Here is a 23,199-nt window from a genome sequence, read left to right as displayed (position 1 = left end):
AGTGACCACTTCCATTGCATCCTCACAATTACACATTCATGAATTCATTCAATTACTCACACTAGTTAGAATCTGGATGCGTCTGTCCATGTGCTGGACATGCAGGATATAAAATAAGTAGTTGTGGAGCTCGACCTCAAGGTTACAGTATAAGATGTAGTAATAAGACTACAAATGCCATGAGAGAGGAATGCCCAAGGCAAACCTACTTTTCCCTGTTAGTTGAGATGCTGTCCTATGCTGGGCCCTGTCTTGTTTATCCCTACAATAATGGGAGACAGATATTAGTCCCCTTATTTTGTAATTGAAGAATCAAGCTTCATAGAGATTAAGAAAATCGTTAATGGTAATTCAGCTACTGAGGGGGAGGGCTTACCTTTGAGCCAATCTGATGCATCAGCTTCTGTTCTTACACTCTGAAAAACTTGAAATAATTCTCCATACTTTTTTGTGTCAATTATACAGAGTATAGGCATTCAAGCATTAGTGAGCAGTGTATATTTTCTGGAGATTTCTTTAAAAAAAACTTCCATGGAAACACATTTTTCTCACTAATATTGAAAATTCATTTAGTGATTAAAAACACATAAGTGTGTCATTAAAATGGTGAGTGTGGACTGTTCCCTTCAGGATGCTCTTCATCCCAAACATGGTTCAAAGCATCTCACACCTCTGCTTAGAAGTCACCCTACTGAGAATAGCCACTACTGGGCAGTCAGTGATGGTGGAAACCTCCCCAGTAAGGCATTCCCGAATGCCCAGATAAGAGGAGTGTATCCTCTGGACATTCACAGGATGATAAGTAGGAAATGCCTAAATGGAGCGTACATTATTTCATCTCCCTGAATATCAGAATCTTTTCTTCTCTTTGCATCCTTGCAGGGAAGTTCTGCCACAATAACCTAATTGACTGTGGAGCACCTCTGAGTTCAGCCTTCCATTAACTAGCCTAGCAGACTCTTAATGCCACTTCTGGGTGCTGGACTCACATTCTTAAGTCCCAAATCCTGAGTGCACCCACATCAGCACATTCAGGCCTGCCCAACTTTCTATTTAATTATCTCCTGTTGGATATCCTTAGAGTCAATGCTCAGTCATGTTTCTTAGTGTTGCATCCCAACTTCTCCCTACCCCTACTCTTGCCCAGTGAACAACCCAATTTAGAATCTCATTTGAGGGTCAGTTTCCTGAGGCCACTCTTGGTATCAATAGGGTTCTAAGAGAAAATAATACAGTGAAAATGGGTAATTGAGGAGGATTTAGTAAAATGACTTTATATAGAGGTGCAGGCTCGTTTGAGGGAAATTAACAAGGGGATGGTGCAGTACCCTACCTCTGTTCTTATGCCTCATGTGATTGGGAAAGAGGAAGGAATAGTTTCCAAAATACAGAGAGAAGAGCTGCATGGACAAGATAGAAACTAAGCCCTGTGGAGGACGCACCCAATATGCAGTGATTCAATGGGGAGGGAGCTGGGACTAAACCCACCTCAGCCTCACACCTTCTCCCATCCACGCACCCAGCTGGCACAGATAGAAGGCAAGGGAGCCAAGAAGCTTCTGGATGGTTTCCATAACAGCATTCTGAGGCACAGGGTAGGGTAGAAAAAGGGGTCTGGGGGCTGGTCATGATGGCTCAAGCCTGTAATCCCAGCACTTTGGGATACCAAGGCAGGTGTATCATCTGTCAGGAGTTGGGAGATCAGCCTGGCCAACATGGTGAAACCTTGTCTCTACTGAAAAAAAAAAAAAAATAGCTGGATGTGGTGGCACACACCTGTAATCCCAGCTATTTGGGAGGCTGAGGCAGAATTGCTTGAACCTGGGAGGCGGCAGTTGCAGTGAGCCAAGATCGCACCATTGCTCTCCAGCTTGGGCAACAAGAGTGAAACTCCTTGGTCTCAAAAAAAAAAAAAAAAAAAAAGAAAGAAAGAAAGATGAGAGGGGGGTCTGGAGAGGCAAATAAAATATATCCAAGCAGTAGGCCAAATATTTAACATAGGATTGTTTATGTTATTTAAAATGCATTTGGGAAGCAGCTATGTTCAATTATAATTGTTTTTCCCTAGATAACTAATTATATTGAATAGGTGACTGCATCCATTTTGTGAAAGCAGAATAATTAAATATTCAGAATTCAGCCAAAGAGTTTATCTTAAGGAACATTTCAAGTTTTGAAAAATTTACATTTATGTCAGAGTTATGCTCATTTGCATTTAATGATCATATTATTTCAAAAACATTCATTATTTAACAAAGAATAATGAACTGTGTTCCCTTTTCTTTTCTTAATTTTGGCTGTAATTTAATACACGGTGCAGTGTTGTTCGTTTTCATAAACTGCACATGAACTGAACCATATATATTTGGTTAGCAGTATTTATTATATAAAAAGGGCATCATGGGGCTCTTGGGTAGAAAGTATAAAGAAATGGAAAGGGTTGTAAAAGAATAATGTAAAATAACTTTGTTACACTATTATTTATACCATTCTTTATCCTTTTAGAGTGCATGTTTGGAAGGTAATAAGTTAAAATATGTTCTATTTTGTTTGGGTTTTAACCGTTGAAACTTCTGTAGGTAATCAACATCACATGCTGCTTAACTGAAAAATGATCTAAACAGTCTCTTTCATTCGAGGTTTTCTTTGATATGTTTCAGGATTAACTCAAAGTCTTTGCAGAGGAAGTATGGGACAGTAGTTAAGCCTGTGAACATTAGCCATAGGTTTCATGTTTTTAAAATATGGTTAAAGAGGTGTTCACCCTCTATGGTTGTTGTGAAGAGTACGTGTGTGTACTATTTTAAGTGCTTAGTGCCTAGCATACAGTAAATGCTCAACTAACTCCACTTCCCTTTGCCCTACACATTTGCCTAGTTAACACGTTATGCCTAGATCTCTACACAAAGGTAATTAACTCAGGGAACCTTCCTTGATCCACTGATCCCTAGATTATAAGAAGCTCTTTAATACACCTCTATAGAGTAACCTCCATTTTTCCTTTATAGTACTTGGTTTTTAATTATATGCCTGTGGGTTTACTAGATTAATGTCTGCTTCTTTTGCTAAGCTCTTAGCATTTTGAAACTATGTTTGTTTTGCTAGCCAGTGTCACACAACAGCAGTAAAAGTAATGTTTGTACAGGAACTTACTGACTTGACAGAAAGTCTCCAGAGTATTTAGAATGTTGGTAGGCACACTGCATTTGTTCAATAAATACCTTCATAATCAGGTGCCAACAGACAATGACCTGGAAATGCGTTTAGAAGACACTGATCTTGAACCTAGAATTGTTCCTATGAGGAATGTGCTTGCTGAGCTTTAACTGTACAGCAGCTTTGCTCATGTGAAATTAAAATGTATGCTTCTTCCTGTTCTGGAAGCCAGAGAGTACATGGAGTCCAATGTCTGTCTCGGTCAGGTACCAGATAAGGTTTTAGAGTTATCAGTAGCGAGTCTTGCTCACAAAAGGCTTAGCTTCAAACACGAAAGCACATTTCTCCATAACTTTAGCCTCAATTGTTAAGAAAATATTTTTCAAATGAATAAATTTTGTTTGTGCAAGTCAAAAGAATTTGAAGTTTGCTTACATTATGAACAGATATTTACTAAGGATCTATTATGTACAATAGTTAAGGAGACAAGCCATTCATGGGGGAGAACTGTTTTTGTTTTTTTTTTTTTTAACCAGAAATCCAAGGGGGCTTTTCTGAGATTGAAGACCAATAACAGGAAGCTAGAGTGGGTTGTGCAAGGAGCAGCCAGGCACACGGGAGGAGAAAATCAGAAAAAAAAGAAGTGAGTATTTTGGGGATGTTTGAAATATGAGACAAAGAGAGATTTCAGCTGCTGTTGTGAATGGAAAATGTATTAGTTATCTATTGCTATGTAACAAATTACCCCAAACATGGCCACTTAAAAGAGCAAATTTTTAGAAATACACAATTCTGTGGGTCAGGAATCTGAGCGCGGTTTAGCTATGTACTATTTGCTCAGGGTCTTTCATGATGTTTCACTCAAGCTGTCAACCAGGACTACATTCATCTCCAGGATCAACTGGAGGAGGATCTACTTCCAAGCTCACTCAGGCATCGCCTTGTGGGCCTCTCCAGATACAGCTGAGTGTCCTTACAGCATAGCAACAGGCATCACCAGTGCAAGTGACTCAAGAGAAATCAACAGAGGAACCAAGAGGGAAGCCACAGGTTTTTTTATAGCCTTATCTTGGAAGTGGTATTCTGCCATTTCTGCCACATTCTATTCACTAGAAGAAAGGCACTAAGCCCAGCTCCACTTTCAAGGGGAAAGAAATGAAGTTCTAGAATATTTGGAAGAATTTTAGCATATATCTATATCTATCTATCTATCTACCTATCTATCTATCTATATATATTAATACAGTGTTTCATTCTGTCATCCAAGGCTGGAGTGCAGTGGCGTGATCTTGGCTCACTGCAACTTTCACCTCCTAGGTTGAGGTGATTCTCCTGCCTCAGCCTCCTGAGTAGCTGGCATTACAGGTGCCTGCCACCACACCCCGCTAATTATTTTTTAAAAAATATTTTTAGTAGAGATGGGGTTTCACCATGTTGGCCAGGCTGGTCTCGAACTCTTGGCCTCAAGTGTTCTATCTGCCCACCTCGGTCTCCCAAAGTGCTGGAATTACAGGCGTGAGCCACTGTGCCTGGCCTTTGCACATATTTTTAAAACTAACAGAAAACTTAGGAGACTATCCAGGTCTCTGTGTGATGCCCTATGTATAATTTTGTGTTGAGCTTTTAAAGAAAGCTAAAGATATATAGTAAAGAGTCATCGTTTCCCTCAACCTCCTAGGATTCAACTGTGTGTAGGAGGCAGCGAGAGGAGTTTATGTGTATGCGTGTGTGTGTGTGTGTGTGTGTGTGTGTATGACACACACACAGAGAGAGAGAGAGAGAGAGAGAGAGAGAGAGAGAGAGAGAGAAAGAGAGCACAGAGGCAGACTTGAAGGCAGCCTAGCTAAAGTCAGATCACAAATAAACTGATACCAAACAGTACAGTGTCTTAGTTCAAATCAATGGTGGTCTACAGGAGAGAGGATTCAGCATAGTCTACAGAAGCCAGAAAAGTCTTCATAGAAGAAACATGAGTTGTTCCAGATCATGAATATTAGTATGTTATATTTATTTAATGTATTTTGCTTATTATTGAAGAAAAGATCATTCAAACCTACTCTTTAAATGAAGCAAAATAGCTGGGTTCATTGGTTAGCTTATATTGTGTGTTTTTCCCCATCTAAAATATCTTTTTATATAAAGTGTTTTATTCTTTAAGTTACCACGTATTGAATAAAGGAAGAAAGAAATTCCTTGAATAATGAATATCTACCTCTTAGGTACTCCTGCTGTTTAGAGTGTGCATGTGTGTACGTGTGTGTGTGTGTGTGTGTGTGTGCGCGTACCTCCTCACAAATCTTGGCACATTTATACAACACTGTATGTACCAGGCATGCAAATCTTGGAATAAGGGAAAGTAGGTTGCATCTCCCATCTAAATTCTTCTTAGTCCAAAATGAGTGTTCTGGGAGCTATGAAACTCCATATTCATCAGTTAAACTTGTCACTTCTGCTATGGTCATTACTGGTTCAGGCAAACAGAAGAAAAAGCAACTTCCCTCTTCCATATCTACACTTATATTATTTCCTTGATCGAGCACAGAGCTGTTTTGCCACAGAGAATTTTGTTGTTTTTTTTTTCCCTCTTCACTCCTATGATGTCAATGGTGCTGGTGCAGCTGTGTAATTTGCATAGAAAGTTTCTCAATTCTGTAGTTAGAATACCAATCAGGTGGCCTCTTGCTAAGCATGTTTATTCTTTCTTAATTGACTCTTCACTTGCATGCTTTCCTGCACAATGCATACCTGCTTGTATATTCTCAGCCATCTGGTAAACACTCACCATGCCTAAAGAGTGGCCTCATAAGCCAACTTGAATACTATGAAAACATACTGGTATCTGGCCCAATATTACAAACCTGATCAAAATCTTCTTTTTAAAAAATGTAATCAATAAAAATATATCACCCTAGAGGTTTGGTTGACTTAAATACATTTGAGTATATTTATTAACATGTAAGTCTGCATTCACCAAGATAGAACCAGCTACATATTTATAAGTGACCTTTTAGTTATAAACAACTGCATTTATCCACTCCAACTGTAAGCAATCCTACATGATTTCCAGCCCATAGGAAGGAATCCACTTTATCATTCTATTAGTAATTGCTACCCAGAGTAAGACTGGCTGATCATAAATTTTGGACTTTACTAATGAGAAGAACATTTGGAAGTACACTCATGGGAAGAATAGGACAAAATAGTTTAAATTGAAAGTCCTAAAAAATCCTAGAAAAATCTGAGTTTGATGGTCACATACTCATAGATCATCTAGCTCAATTTCCCTTCTAGTGCTTTAAACAACTTCACAAAATATCATTCAACAAAAACCATATTGCTAAACTTGAAATACATTCAATGAGGATGTAACCTATTACCTCTCAATTCATTCCATAAAACTTAAAAGTGCCATCTGTCTGCCAGGACTTGTGCTGAGATGAGAGTTGGTAGTATAAAACTGAGGAAGACATGAGCCTCTGCCCTTCCACATCTTATCCCTTCCATTTCTAGATGCTTCTACATTTAGAAAGTGATTGCATTTATTTAGTAAAAGTTCTCCCTAGAACGAAAACCAATGATCTTTGGCTTGCCACCTAGGAGTTATGCAGACAAGACAAATCTCTTCTTTATCTTGTCAGTCCTTTCGATTTGAAGGCAGCTATTACATCCACTCTGAATCTTTTCCTTTTCAGAGACCTCTGGTCCTGGAAAATCCAGGTTATTTTCCTTTGAAAACATTCTGATTTGAAAATGTCCACTTTCGGCCAGGTGCAGTGGCTCACACCTGTAATCTCAGCACTTTGGGAGGCTGAGGCGGGCGGATCACAAGGTCAGGAGTTTGAGACCAGCCTGGCCAATATGGTGAAACCCTGTCTCTACTGAAAATATAAAAATTAGCCAGGTATAGTGGCAGGTGCCTGTAGTCCCAGTTACTTGGGAGGCTGAGGCAGAAGAAGTGCTTGAACCCGGAAGGTGGAGGTTGCAGTGAGCCAAGAGAGAGCCACTGCACTCCAGCCTGGGAGACAGAGCGAGACTTCATATGAAAAAAAAAAAAAAGAAAAGAAAAGAAAAGAAAATGTCCACTTTCAAATGTGGGTTGCTGAACCTGATACGGTTTACCTTAGGCATATGTCTGGACATCCTAGAAAAGGCTGAAAAGAACACTTTAAACCGGAAGTGTGAATTGTTGATGGATTCTGTGGGTTTGTCATCATAGAATAGAAACATGATGATTTTTCTTAGACTGCATTCATCCCCCCAAGTTCCGCCATCTATTGGCTGGACAGTATCATAAATAGCAGAGTAAATCCCCTTAGCTCAAGTCCTTGTTTTCTAGGTCCTATTGTTGTCATCCTGGAAGTTTTTTTATGACTTATATAACTCATGAATAATAACATACTCATCCTCAAGTAATAATTCAATCTTCATTTGCAATAGAACCTTTTGCTTTAGGGAAAATGAACACTGCCTAATCACAGAAACATGAAATGCATCTGTTCAAAATAAAGCAGACAATTTTATAATGTTATGCATTTTTAAAAAGTTAAGTAAGCAAGGAAAAAAAAGAAATAATACTGAATACGGAAAATAAAAGGGAAAGAAGTAAAGCTTTGGTAGTTTAAGCTCTTTTTAAAAACAAGAACATGTATGCATGCTATAATGTATGCTGATTGCAAAAAATAATTTCATAAAGACAAGTTAAAAGAGAAAGCAAAGATTATCTGGTATACTATCAACATCAACTGCTCTTCAGCATTTTCTTGACAACCCAGGACTACAGCTAATAATCTGATGTTTGTCCCTCAGGACCTATTCGCTGTCTCTCTGTTTGTACATGTGTGTATACATATACACACACAGATGTGGATGTAAAAATATAAACTGCAGTCACAATGGACACATTTAGTAGCTTGTTGTTATTATTGTTGTTATTGCATAATTAACATGGTGTGAATAACTCTCCATCATAAGTACAACACTATATGAATACTCTTAATGATGACAGAATTATATAGAGGCACCATAAGAATTTTAAATGCTCTTCTAATGACAGACATTTAAGTACTCCCAAGTTTTTTTTCCCATAATAATCAAATATATGCACCCATATTTCTGCCCATTGTCTGATTATCTACTTGGGATAAACCCAGTGAAGGAAAGTCCTTGGCTCAAAAGATAAATACAAATAAAAAATTTGATATATATGGCAAAACCACTTTCTGGAAAGTTTACATTCTTCCCAGCAGTATATGAGAATGCCATTCATCACATTCTCACAAGCCAATGGTTTTATTTTAATTTTTGAGAATTTAATTTTCACTGAGTCTTTGAGTACTATAAAGGGTGAAAGTCTTTGTATAAGTTTATTGGCTATTTATATATTGTCTCTTGTAAATATTTAATTTTCCTATTAGTGTGGTAACCTTTTTCTTATTGATTATATAGAATATTAAGACTATTATTCTTTTTCTGCCATTTATACTGGAAATTTTATTTTTAGAGTTTGATTTTTAAATTCATTTATGGTGTTCCCCTCCCCTAAAACAGAAACTTTAAATTTTGATATAGTCAATAATATTAGTGGCCTCTGATATCTTAGTGTCTTGACTTACAATGGCCTATAGTTAGCCATTTCACAGGCGGTCCATATAAGGCAGTTTCTCTATAATAAAAATCATAATTAATATAAACATATGTTATCCTATTGCCAGCTTTTAATTTCCTGGTCATGAGCTTAATGATTAATAATTTAAGAGATTGATTTATGTTTTCCAAATATAATTTTGTGGAATTAATCAATAAAATAAAACTTTCCTCCTTTACATTAATTGATTTAGTAAGCAACAATTGAACACTAGGTGAATGTATGTGACTCCCATACCCAGAAAAACAAGGAAACCGTAATGTCAGTTACCCAGATCTCATGGAATTATAGATAGCAATTGATTCCTTGAGATATCACTTTATAATTAGAAGTCAATTTCTAGGAGAGTGTTTGAGGACAGTATTTTGAACAAGGATTTAATGTTGGGGAAATAAAAAAGTAAAAGGTAATGTGAGAGAGAGCACTTTTTATTCCTTCTTTCTTCCCTCACTTCTTTTTTTTTTTTTTCTGTAAGAGAAGTGTCTGTCAAATGAAGCTGTGAGGGGATAATACTAGGCCTGGGTTGGCAGCAAAATGTTGGATAACTTTTCAGACAGTAACAACAGCATCATACTGCAAGACAGAGGGAAATCGAAAGGTCATAATTATGAAAAGACCAACCTAGCTCGATCAGAGAACTGGTCACAGAGGAGCTGAGATTGATGCTCGTGGGCCAACAGATGGAAAGACTTGGGTGACATACTCAGGAATTGAGATGCCATGTGATCTGTGATGGAAATCATCTTTAAATTATGCTCCTACCATTTATCAATTATTTTGCTGGAGACAGATTCCTTGAATTTCTCTTAACAGATTTATATTTAGAGAGGGATGATTATTTTTCTGTGCTTCAGAGAAGAAGGACTGGAGTAAAGTTTGATAAATTATATATCCAAGCATCAACCATTTTCTTTAAATGATAGATTCTAAAGTCAGTTAGTCACACATGCCAGGTAGAGCAGATAGAGTTATTTTAACACAGCAATTTCTGATTGATTTTCTTTAGCAACACCCAATGTGAGTAGGTCAAACTACAAATTATGCCCTGTATGATTTTCCCTTCCAGCGGTTTGCTAATAGGATCATCCAACAAGAAAAAAGCCTTTTTCAAGATTAAAAACATCATCTGGCTAAGTTTAGATTATTTTGATAGGCACATCTCAAGGGTAAACCGAAAAGAAAAAAAATATCTTTACAGCTATGCTTCAGTTACCTTCCTCCTTTCCAAAATATGATCCAATGTGCAATGCTGTTTTGGTCCTTTTTTTTTTCTTAAAAGGGTGAATGCTTACATAAGTCTCATATTTTGTTTATTCAGGACACTCTAAATGTACAGTTTAAAGAAAGAAAATAAAATTTATGTTTTTATATGGTTATTTTCTGCCACAAGGTTAATAGTTTTTAAGTATAGTGTCATTAACACCCATAATCTGTGTGGGTTTTGAAATAAGGAAGGAAAAAGTGTTTTATTTTGTTTTTGCTGTAGGAATAAGTGCTCAGAACATGAAATTATATACAGTTGACATTTAGAGAGGTCGGAATTTCCTATATTTATTGACCTTAAGTGGTATTATTTTGGATTATGAAAGGCTGCCAAAATGTGACTCTAGTCAAGGTAACCTCTTAGGCATATTTACGATTTTCTTTGAATATCTTTCTAAATATATCATATTTATTATAGTAAGATTTTGCTACAGAACCACTTTCAAGAAAGGGCCTCCACCAATGACTGCACAGTCTGTACAATGGACAAGTCCATTAAACACATGGACTGTAATGTGAATGGTGCCCCCTGGAGCTGTGCAATGGAGTTTGTGTGAAAATGTCCATGCTGCAAAATAAAATCTTGAAACAGATTGAGTGTGTTGGCTTAAATGGTTACAAATAAAGCTATACCTATCTATCACATTTTATAGGTTAGAGAAATTATTAAAGCAGACATAATCCTATGTTTTTATATACAAACACAAATGTGTATATGTGTGTGTGTGTTTAAATGCACACATATGATATAACCTTTGAAAGTACAAATGATCTAAGATTTTATGTGTTGCCATTTTGGTGAAACTAAGCTGAATAAATATTTTTAAAATATAATAAAAATGCATAATTCATGATAAAAATTTTATTTTCTTAGCGAAAATTTGGGATGTTATAGCGCAACACCAGATTTTTACTCTGTAAATGACTTTTTAGCTAAACCTCGTTTACATTGAAAATTTAAATATGGTAGCAACACACTTTTAAAGTCTTAATTTTATGGATTGGGAATTCACCTATTTTTTCCTATGCAGTCTTTCATCTTGTAAAAACCCAGATGAAGTTGCTCTGTCTATCAATACGTTAGTATATAAGCTTGTTTATATGCCTGAACTTAATTTACAAAATGTGCCTTAGTATTATACTTCTCGGGAATAAACTAGGGAACAATTTTATTATTGTACAAATAATATTTGAAGACATTCACATTGTAAAAGACTAACATTACATCTGAAATACACAGAATAAAATGTTCCTTTCCACGTCCTATTTCCTATTTCTACCCAACTACCAAAAGGTAAGCCACATTAATGGTTAATATAAATTCTTTTGGTTTTTATACAATCACTTACATGCATATACACATCTATATATTTTCAGGTTTATTTCCTTTTAAAAATAAATGGGAACACTATTCATATTGTTCTACTCCTACACTTTTTAAATTAAGAATATATTTTAGAGATATTAACATAACCATACATAGGAATCTACTACATTCATTCTAAAGACTTGATAGTTTTTTATAGTATGGCTATACTTCATTTTATTTAAATGAATATACACATGAAGTATTTATTGAGCACTTCATTTAAATAAAGTATTTCCCTTCTGATTTACCTTCTGCAATTTTTAGCTGTAATAAACCATGCTTTGATGAATATTCAGGTACAAATAGCTTTATATAATATGAGTACATATGTCTACAGAGAAGATACTTTGAATTTAGGGAAGAAAGATATTCACATTCACAAACACTTTATAGATTTTGCCAATCTGCTCTCCACAGTGGCTTTACAAATTTAACCTCACATCAACTAAATATAGCTATGTTTTCTTGCATCCTCATTAACAAGGTATTAATCTATCTTTTACTATTAGCCAATCTTATATTTAAGAAATATATATTTTTTGCAGGTCCTTGATAACTAGTAAGGTTGGATAGCTTTTTAGTGGTATTCTTTGCTCATGTTTTTGTTGCCTTGTTTGCCTTTTTCTTATTTTATCAAATAAACTGTTTGTGTATAAAATATTTTTGAGCTGGAATTGGTGGCTCACACCTGTAATCTCAGGACTTTAGGAGGCTGAAGTCAAAGAATCACTTGAAGCCAGGACTTCAAGCTTGGGTAAAAAGTGAGACCTCCTTCTCAATCAAAAAAATAAAATAAAATAAAAAATTAGCCAGGTTTGATGTTGTGTGTCCATAGTCCCAGCTACATTGGAGGCTGAGGTGGAAGGATCACTTGAGCCCAGGAGTTCAAAGCTGCAGTGAGCTATGATCACACCACTGCTTTCCAGCCTGAACAGCAGAATGAGACCCCATCTCTAAAAAGTTAAACAAAACAAAACAAAACAATTTGACCTTCATATGTTAATTTTCAAATGTTTTCTCCCAGTGACTTAAAAATTTTTATTCATGGTATTTTAAATCAAATCTTTAAAAAATTTATATGGCTAATTCCACAATTACAAATATTTCCTTTCATATTTATTACTCTAGTTTTGCATTTTTAATTTATTACTTTAGCCAATTTTATTGTTCCATCTTCCTCCTCTCTTAGCTTAGCATTGATCATTTATTTAATGCTTACTCCAAGGATACAATATGCATCCTTGGCTTATTAATTATTTATAAATGAGTACTTTTACTTGCCTCAAACAATGGGAGAGGCTTAGAAAACTAATACATTTCTGTCGACTTATATGCTATTGTCATTGTGAATTTTAAACCTCATAAAATATTTTGGGTAATGCATTTGATATTCAATTAGATCTATCTATCTATCCATCCATCCTAATCTGTCCATTTCACTTGCTCTTCATTCCTTTCTATTTCTCTCACTTTCCATTTGGAATCATTTTCTTTATGCCTGGAGAGTACCTGTTAATACTTCCTTTAGTGTGTTTCTGTTTGCAATAAATTTTCTTTTTCTTTTTTTTTGAGATGGAGTGTTGTTCTTGTCGCCTAGACTGGAGTGCAATGGTGCGATCTTGGATAACTGCAACCTCCACCTCCTGGGTTCAAGCGATTCTCCTGCCTCAGTCTCCCGAGTAGCAGGGACTACAGGCATGTGCCACCACGCCTAGCTATTTTTGTATTTTTAGAAGAGACAGGATTTCACCGTGTTGACCAGGATGGTCTCGATCTCTTGACCTCATGATTTGTCTGCCTTGGCCTCCCAAAGTGCTGGGATTACAGGTGTGAGCCACTGCACCTGGCCAATTTTCTTGTTTTTTAAATCTAGAAATCTCTCTATTAAAATCCTCGTATTTTCTGTCCATATTCTTTGCCCATGTTTCTGTTTCCCTGTTTGCCTTTTCTCATTTTATCACAGAAACTGTTTTTTCTTGGTATAAAATTCTAGATTGGCAGTTATTTACTTAGGACAATTTGAAATTACTTCATGGTCCTCTGGCTGACATTGCGCTTGTTAAGTCAGCTGTCAGTCTTATTGTTACCTCCTTCAAGGGCATACCTCTTTTGTTTTCTACGGTTGGTTTTAAGATTGTCTTCATCTTTCATTTTTAGAAATTTTACTATACTATGCTTAGGTGTGGATTTACATGTATCTAGGGTTCAAGTAAATCCTAAATCTGTTTCCTAATGCTGTTGGTTAGTTCTGGAAAATCAACTCTTCATATGTCACTTTTATCTTCTCATTCTAGAATTGACTTTTGTTCTCTCCATCATTCCTTTTACTATATCCATACTCTCTTACACGTTGTCTGTGTTTACATACTTTTGCATATCCATGCTTTATTTTAGATTTTTTCTTTGGATTTATCTTCCAGTTTACCAATTTTTCTTTTCAGCTATGAACTAACTTGTTAAACATATTCAATTGTTTTTAAATTTTTATTGTAGTTTTCTATTTGAGAACTTCTATTTAATGTTGTAATCATTTTTTGTTATCTGCTAAAATTTATATATTTTATTTTCAAGAATATTTTTTATTTCTTAAGAATAATTATTTTCAAGTACATGACTATGACTCCATCATCTGGAACAGTTGTGATCTATTTTTGTTTTCTGTGTGATTTTTATTATGTGACAGACATTGCTTATGAAAAACTGTTGATACAATCTGGAGTGTAGCATGATTTTATTTTACAGAGGAATTTAACAACACTATACACAGCTAACCTAAATCTGCCAAAAATGGAGAAAATTTGGAATTGAAGATAAGTCCACGTTAGTTAGGGCTGATCTCCTAAAATGTGGTCCTGTGTAGACACAACATCCTACTTGTAAAATTTGCTACATTATCTTCCCTCTCCAGTTTTTGTTCTCCTAGCTCCATGCATCTACCAAAACTTTACTTCTCAGCTTCTAAGTTTCTTAGCCACCTTTTCCAAACTAGAAGATACCTATAAGTAGAAAGCATTTCTGAATGTCAGGCTTATAATCTTTTTTGAGTTTTTCTAGCTGAGCTTTCAAACATTTAAGTCTTAAAAAAATCTTGTCCAATTTTTCTAGTTGTTCCCAGTGGAAGTGTTGGCCAAATTATAGTTCACCATTATGGAACATGTCTTCCATTATGGGAAATGAATCTCTTAATAAATTGGATTCATTTTTAAGCTTGGTATAAGGTAAAAATCTAATTTATTCTTAACAAACATATAGCCAATTATCCCAACTAATTTTAAATGCTGATTTACTAAATATTTGTATATGCCACATATTAAAATCCACATATGCACATGTTTATTTCTAAATTTCATATTTAAAACAAATGAGCAATAATAATCAAGTATTAAAAATAATTATGAGAAGGCATTGCCATACTACGTAACAAGACAGTTGATAAAGTTGTGGCCTCTTCCTCCATCTTCCAGGACAACAGAGTGACATCTTCAAATCTTCCTTTTTCTGTCTCTGATCCTCCTGCCTTCCTCTTTTTCTTATATGGAGAGTACATTGATCCCACTTCAGTAATCTAGAATAATTTCTCCATCTCAAATTCATTAACTTAATCAAATCTGCAAAGTCCCTTTTACCATGTAAAGTAATATACTAACAAGTTCCAGGAATTAGTAATCGTCATCTTCAACTATGCAGCCAATATTCAAATGCCCCAATTATCTCATAACTGTTTTGTGTTTGTGGTTTGGTTTGTCTGTCTGTTTGAAGTGGGATCCAAATATGATACCTACATTGAATTTGATTCAGCCATTTTTTAATCTATAGGTTTACCCTTTATGTATTTTTATTTTTTTGCAATTTGTTTGTTGAATAGTTCATGTCTTCTGTCCTATAAAATCTCCTATACCCTCATTTGCTAACTGCATTTTTATGGTATCTTTAACATATTCCTTTATCTTCCATATTTCCAGTAAATGAGAAGTTAGTGTTAGAAGACTGACAAAAAGACTAACCAGTTCAAATTGAAAGAGCAATTTATATGGGGTTTCACATAATTCTATTAAAAAGCAAGTGAAGTCTGGTTTTCTTTCTTTTTGTGATGTCAGGAGCCATGCATCATCCTTGCCTAGATCTATTATTTTATTAAAGGTTGACAAATGGTGATATTCTACTTCTTCATTCTTTTCTCACTTATGAAAGGGACACTTCTATGATTAGAGGAAATTTATGTTTTGTTCTTATCTACCCATAATTAAAAAAACTAAGGTTCATTGGTGTTATCTAAGTTGAATACTTGCCTAAGAGTTAAATTTCAAACATTCATGTGTTTGTCTTGTGGCCCTTATTTGGTCCTAGAGCCCGAGATCAGCATGCATAATCACATTACTGGGCAGGCCTCTGCCTCTGCCATGAAAGGTTGTTAATTAAAAAACAAATATTTGTATCAAGGGTTAGCAAACACTTCTAAAATGTCATAAAATGTAGTGGTGTAAAATCTACTTTCACTAATCCTTTAAAATTCTATGAGTGGTCTAATTCTTAAAGACGCAACATTCATCTCTTAAGGATTTTTTTTTTTTTTTTTTTTATTGCTCTGGTCAGCTTGGGGAAAATACAAGTGACTATGGAAAATAATGAGGCAGTTGGTCCGTGTCTACTTTCTCCATTTAATCTTTCCATAAGCATAAATTTCACTTAAATATATCCTTACAATATAGAAGAAAGGCATGATTGTGTAATTAACAAAGGAAAAGGGAGTTCTTTCTGAAATTTTTTCTTGATCACTCTAAATATCTACTTAAGCTGTTACTGAAGCCACTATCATATTCCCAAAGTTTTACTTGAACTGATCAGATAGGATTATATTCCAAACTGATAATTATTGTAAGGGCTGTCACACGATATGATGTAATTCTGAAGTGGAAACGTTTTTCAGTGAAACTTTGTCAAGTGACACCTAATTTAAGCTACAGCATGAGGAGACTGCAAAGAAGTAGTTTTTAGGAAAGTTAGAAGCAAAAAGGGTTCCTTGTTTTCTGGCAGTTCACTTTTAAAAGGCTGGCATTAGAACAAGTACCCAAATGAAGAGTGAGTAACGGTGACTGAGGTGTTTATGAAGGGAGTAGTTTATAAATTCCAGAATAACAATACCCACGAAGTCAGAATAGCTGGCATGTTCCATGTGGTTCTTAATATCAGGAAAATTACAAAGATAATGAGGATATCCCCTTACTCACTGTTTATTTCTGATTATGGCCACTCCCATCCCTGGTACTTCTAGGAGGCAACAAAGCCTCCTAAAGTAATTTCGGACCTACAGAAGCACTATTTTTTTTTTTTTTGGCATCTTTTGTCTCCCTAAAATGTCTTCCTAAAATCTACAAGGAATTTAAATTTACAAGGAAAAAACAACCGCATCAAAACGTGGGTGAAGGATATGAACGGGCACTTCTCAAAAGAAGACATTTATGCGGCTAACAAACATGAAAAAAAACCCTGACCATCACTGATTATTAAAGAAATATCACAATGGGATACTATCTCATGCTAGTTAGAATGGCGATCATTAAAAAGTCAGGAAACAACAGATGCTGGAGAGGATGTGGAAAAATAGGAATGCTTTTACACTGTTGGTAAAAGTGTAAATTAGTTTAACCATTCTGGAAGATAGTGTGGGGATTCCTCAAGGATCTAGAACCAGAAATACTATTTGACTCAGCAATCCCATTACTGGGTACGTATCCAAAGGATTATAAATCATTCTACTATAAAGACACAAGCACACACATGTTTACTGCAGCACTAATCACAACAGCAAAGACTTGGAACCAACCCAAATGCCCATCAATGATAGACTGGATAAAGAAAATGTGGCACATATATACCACAGAATACTATGTAGCCACACAAAAAGGATGAGTTCATGTCCTTTGCAGGGACATGGATGGAGCTGGAAACCGTAATTCTCAGCAAACCAACACAGGAACAGAAAACCAAACACTACATGTGCTCACTCGTATGCTGAACAATGAGTTGAACAATCAGAACACATGGACACTGGGAGGAGAAAATCACACACTGGGGCTTGTCAGGGGGTGGAGGGATAGCATTAGGAGAAATACTTAATGTAGGTGATGGGTTGATGGGTGCAGCAAACCACCATGGCACGTGTATACCTGTGTAACAGACCTGCAGGTTCTACACATGTATCCCAGAACTTAAAGCATAATAAAAAAATAAAATAAAAAAGTAAAAAAAAAAGTTTTCCTACTTAGGATTCATTTCTAGGCATTACATATATGTGATTATAAGTAAGCCTATTTAAAAGTGTCTCCAGATAGACCTTTCATTGTAGAATTGCTGTTCTATGCACTGAAATGTTTATATAGTATTAATTAAGTGGTTACTGTATCCTACATTATACTATATGCTGTAGTAGAAAAGGAGCAGATATCCTTGTGTTCAAGAAAATTACTGCTGAGTTGTACTGACTATATCAACCCACAGGAAACAAAACCATATGATACAGTGGGTATCTATATGCTTATCGGTGCAACAGTAGCCCAAATTCAGCAATAAGAGATCAGTTGGAATACAACAATATGAATTGATTAGAGAGTTTGTCTGAACCTTTTGTTTGAGATTATGATGTAATTAAGATAGGTGTGATCCATTGAGGAAGTGGGATATGAATTAGGTCTTAAACAATGAGCAGAATTTTAAAAATGTGAAATTAGAAGAGATTTCACTGAATTAAGTTGTCATTACATTTATTTATATAATTCTTCTTTTTTGCCGATTACTAGTTGGTTTATCATTTTTTTCTGATTTGATTTGTATGCAGACACAGTACCTTATCCAACTGAACTTTGTCAAATAATCCATAAATACACAAAGTATGCATGATTAACAATGCTTTTAATGCCAAAAGACAGCTTATTTTCTTAATCCAAAGATCGCTTTATCTAATTATTCTTTTTGCAAACTACGAATTGGTTATATTAACACTTGAATAATCTTGACAAGAAGTTGCTTTAAGCAGTTAAAGATCCAGATGCTGATCAGCATGCATTCAGTGATTCTGCTTAATTGATTCCATCTAGATAAATTACTTACCTCAGTTCCTATCACAATTTCTTCCCTGGCAGAGTAGAACATAAACTCGTAGAGCTTGTAGTGTTGAAATAAGCTGAAATATAAAATAAATGTGCACTCTGATAAGTCAGTTTCAGGAAAAAAAACCTACAACAGGTAAAAGCATTTATTAAAGGAAACTTTATATTGACCAAGCTAATGCTATCAAACACTAAAATAGAGTTAGCAACTTCCTTTATTCCAAAAGAAATTGTCTGGAAATGCTAAGAAATTAGAGTTTTATTTTTTAAGGAAATGACAATATAACACAGTACCTAGAATAATATCAGTAAATCCATCTGTAATGAGTGGGTAAGTTAGGAATAAGGAAGAAATTAGATGGCATCTTGACTCTCCGTAGCTTGAAAGCAAATAATGCACCATTCCTAAATAACATGAAACTTCATATTATTTGCTATGTTTTGCTGCAAACAGGAGTCAATTTCCTCTGGTACAAATGGCACTGAACTATATAATCTACCTCTATATCAATTACTTCTCACATTCTCAAACTGTTTCAAGATTAAATTAATCTCTAATAATACCTGAAAAATGATGGTGCATGAACTAAAATCCATTTCGAAAATGTCTGAGTTTCCTGCAGAAAATTCAGTCACACATGAAAGGGAAAAATTAATTTAAGAAAGATTATTTCTTCAGTTCTTACCCTAAAAACTGGGTGGTCAGCAAATAAAAACTATAAAGAACCAAAGGATAGGAGGTCCCTAACACAAGTATTTCCAGTAAGTTTAAAGAGCAATGCATTATTAAGAGTTAAAAATTTACTGAAGGGCTGACTTCTAATATCCTGTTTGCGATAATATTTGAATTTTTCTAGTTCTCTTCCTGCTGGTTGAGAAAATTAATAGACTCATAATACAGCAAAATGCCCAAGAACAAAAAATTGTCTTAGTGGTTTCTCTTTCACTCTGGTGACTTTTGCTATTTAAGAAAATTGATTTTAATATAACTGAGAAATTAACGTTTGCAAAATGTAGCTACAGAGCATGTATAATAATGGCTTCTCCTGGATGTTGTAATGGATCAAAGTTTCAATTCATTTGAAATCAATGAAGAAATCCTTAGGCAGCTGAGTCTCTCTCAGTTATATTAGCAGTTGATATCACTACTAACACAATCCATTAAAAAGTGATGGGTGTGCAGACTGTGTCATGGTATTATTTTTTGGGGGAAAAACCTCTTGTACATTTAAATTACTCATCAACATTCAGAAAAGTAACTTGGCTTTTGACATACTTTGATTTGTTGGCTAGAAAAATATATCAAGATTAGTGAAGTTTAATAATTCAATGAAGCAAAATAAATTCAAATTCTTCCTAACTTACACTGGTTACCTAGAGAAAGCCTTAAGGTCAAAAATATTACACTGGCAATAACTAATTTTAAGTAGAAAAATTAAAGACTATAGAGTATTTTGGAAACAGCTTGGCTTCCTCTCAGAGAACCAGTATAAAATTTCCCTTTCTCTATCTTGTGTCACACACAAAGAACTTAATTCATAGATCTTCCTTCCTGCAATTTCATAATCTTTCAGCCTTATTCTTTTCATTGCGTATAGGAATTAGGTTGTCCCATGCCAAGAGGGAAATTCACTTCTTAACACTGAAAATGCATGATTTGGATAAGGTGGTCAAAGCTGCAGGCTTGAGGACAAGACCAGGGCTAGGGCCTTGTCTAGCTTTACCAGGGGCCTGGGAAGACAGTGACACTTCTGCTGTGATCACGCGTTTTCTTCTTCTTCTGACTCAACCTCCTAGATTATTTTGTCAAACATTTAGTCGTAGTTCTAAATTGAAGAGAGATAAAGTGAAAATAATTCAAGATGTCTGGCTCAATGCGTGGAAGTGCAATACCCTGTGGTGTACAGAGGGGTGGGGTTGATTTTCTTATATTGAGTATACGCCTCTTATATTGGGTATATACCTGAAATTGCTGTCGCCTAATTCCCAAAAATAGGTAGAATCCACAAGGACAAAAGTGTACTTGGGCCATATATATGTAAATGATGTTTTTTCCCCATTGTTATATTATTCATTTTTTGTCACCCAAAGTGCCTTCCTCACATAATCCCGATGCAGTTTGCCTTAGAACAACAATTCTTAACACGCGCACACACACACACACACACACATATGTATTACACAGATATACATATGCTATGATGGTTTACTGCACCCATCAACCTGTCTTCTACATTAGCTATCTATCCTAATGCTATCTCTCCCCCAATCTCCCACCCCTCGACAGACCCTGGTGTGTGATGTTCCTCTATCTGTGTTCAGGAGTTCTCCTTGTTCAGCTCCCTCCTATGAGTGAAAATATGTGGTGTTTGGTTTTCTGTTCTTATGTTAGTTTGCTTGAGAAAGATGATTTCCAGCTTCATCCACATTCCTGCAAAGGACATTAACTCAGCCTTTTTTATGGCTGCATAGTATTCTGTATGATGTTTTATACTAAGAAGCTGCAGAAGTGTTTATATTCCTATACATTATATAATACATACAAATGTACCACTAGATTTGCACAACTAGATTTGCCAGCACTTACAGTCATGTGGGGGAGGAAATTTGGTATTAGTTCTTTTCAAATCACAGACACACGACAGAGTGGGTTAAGAGCATCAAATGAAATTTCCATCTGATTGTCAGTTAAGTTTCATGTGTTATGGGTCATGTTCTAAAAACTGCTCTCCCTAAATGGCTTTTAGTGGTCGGGTAAATTTAATATCAGGTTAAATTCAAATACTCTTATGCTTTTGATAACTGGGTTACCTTCATATTTGTAAAACTGCTTTGTAGTCATCAAAATGAAAAATACTATATTATTTCATTGTCATTAAACCTTTCTTTTCCTTCAACTTTTAAGTTTGAGGGTACATGTGCTGGATGTGCAGGTTTGTTACATAGGTAAATGAGTGTCATGGTGGTTTGCTGCACAGAGCAACCTATCACTTAGGTATTAAGCCCAGCATACATTAGCTATTTATTCTTCCTGATGCTGCCCCTCCTCCCAGGCCTCTTCGAACTTTCATTTGTGGACTTTTGAGGGGTTCTGAACAGGTGTTGTAGAAAAGCATATTTTCTTTTACACAACTTCAGAATCAATTCCAGATAACCTACTGATATTTTATAGTTCTGTAATAGGAATATTTAAATTGCATAATTTCTTTGAAATAACAATATGAAGACTTAACAGCATCAACAATTGTGATTTACTTTATTTGACTAACTTCTTAAATACAACTTTTTTGGTTTTGTTTAGTGAAGTAATAATATTAGGGATTTATAATATGTGAAATCATCCTGTTAGGATCTAAAGGTGGCTAACATGGACGTCTCCTCTTAACTGTTTTCTGAAGGACAATGTCAAGAAATATGTTGATGAACATTCGCCCAGAGAGTCGAGATGAAGGGGAAAAGAGTTACCATCCTTCGCCTTCTGCAAGGTGTGATTACAGCACCTGCATGGGTTTTGTGGCCCTGGTTAAGTCTCAGTTCCTGTGCCCATTAGAAGCCTCCTGGGCTGAGAGCTCAGTTGTTAAAAATGTGTTCTGCAAGAGAAACTGGGACTGTTCAAACAGAGAAGGAAAAGAAGGATGCTAATACAATGGGCAAAGTGGAATTCTTTTTGCCCAGTGATTCTCAAACTCTGATGGGTAGAAGGACTTTGAGGAATAGTCTCTCCTCCATTTCTGGATTACCATCCTCCCCCCGAAATACAAGAACCTTGCCTACTCTAATTGATATGAAAACTACTCTGGCTTTGACTGAGAGACACCTCTTAGGAGGTATGTTTTAATATTAAGAAACCACATTATATCAAATGTTATTATGTAAAAACCATATTATATCATATGACATTATTAATTCATGTCAGAAACCAATATATAAACTTTATCATTTTAAACATACTAGTATTTAAAAAGCTTTCTAGATTTCAACCAGGATTCTTGCCAAGCAAATCATGAACATGTCTAGGATATCAGTCAGCACTCTTATTTTAGAACTTTAAATTTTAAAGTTGAAAAGCACTGGAGTGTATAAGGGGAACAAAATATTATGCAGAAGCTTTCAGCTTGACAAAAGATTCTTACCTACTCTTGTTTGAATATTTGCAAACTCTAAAAATGTCCCTTTCGAGAGATGCATGACTGTACTGCAGATTTTGTGACAGATTATATGAAACGACAAATTTCTTAGTTCACCAATGAAGAATCACTGTAATAAAAATACTTTCCTTTCACCCACCATCATTTTCCAAGCAGTAAGAAAGACTTCATGAGTTTAATTGGTCAATAGTACAAGATATTTCAGGGCATGTAATAAATTTGAGGAAGCACATTCATAAATCTCTTCAATTTCTAATACAGAGTATTTAAAATAAATATTTAAATAGCAATGAATGTTGCCTTCAAAATGTAAAATCAGGTAGCTGGAAAGATCAACTACCTAAAATATAGAGTCTATTGTAATTGAATCTGATTAATCTGAATCATCCTATTAATAAATAACACTAATTAAAGATGCAAAGAAAAATGAAATTCTTAATTTATTATAATTTTAGATGAAATTATATTTATCAAATGCAAACCTTTTTCAGGAATGCTAAGTTAGCCAAAGTG

At 35.2% G+C, this 23,199-nt stretch overlaps 1 protein-coding gene across 5 annotated transcripts in view; it reads right to left on the bottom strand.

Moving 5' to 3' along the window:
* Positions 1-23,199, bottom strand: part of CABCOCO1 (ciliary associated calcium binding coiled-coil 1) — a 132,065-nt gene that overhangs the window by 83,004 nt on the left and 25,862 nt on the right. For all 5 annotated transcript variants that reach the window (XM_074382280.1, XM_010339329.3, XM_010339330.3 and 2 more), the window contains exon 5: positions 18,540-18,612. In XM_074382280.1, the coding sequence (XP_074238381.1) occupies positions 18,540-18,612 (73 nt within the window). The remainder of the gene's footprint in view (positions 1-18,539; positions 18,613-23,199) is intronic.

This window comes from Saimiri boliviensis, chromosome 12 (genome assembly GCF_048565385.1).
Source record: "Saimiri boliviensis isolate mSaiBol1 chromosome 12, mSaiBol1.pri, whole genome shotgun sequence".
In the NCBI taxonomy this organism is placed as follows: domain Eukaryota; kingdom Metazoa; phylum Chordata; class Mammalia; order Primates; family Cebidae; genus Saimiri; species Saimiri boliviensis.
This window is presented reverse-complemented; position numbering and strand designations above follow the sequence as displayed.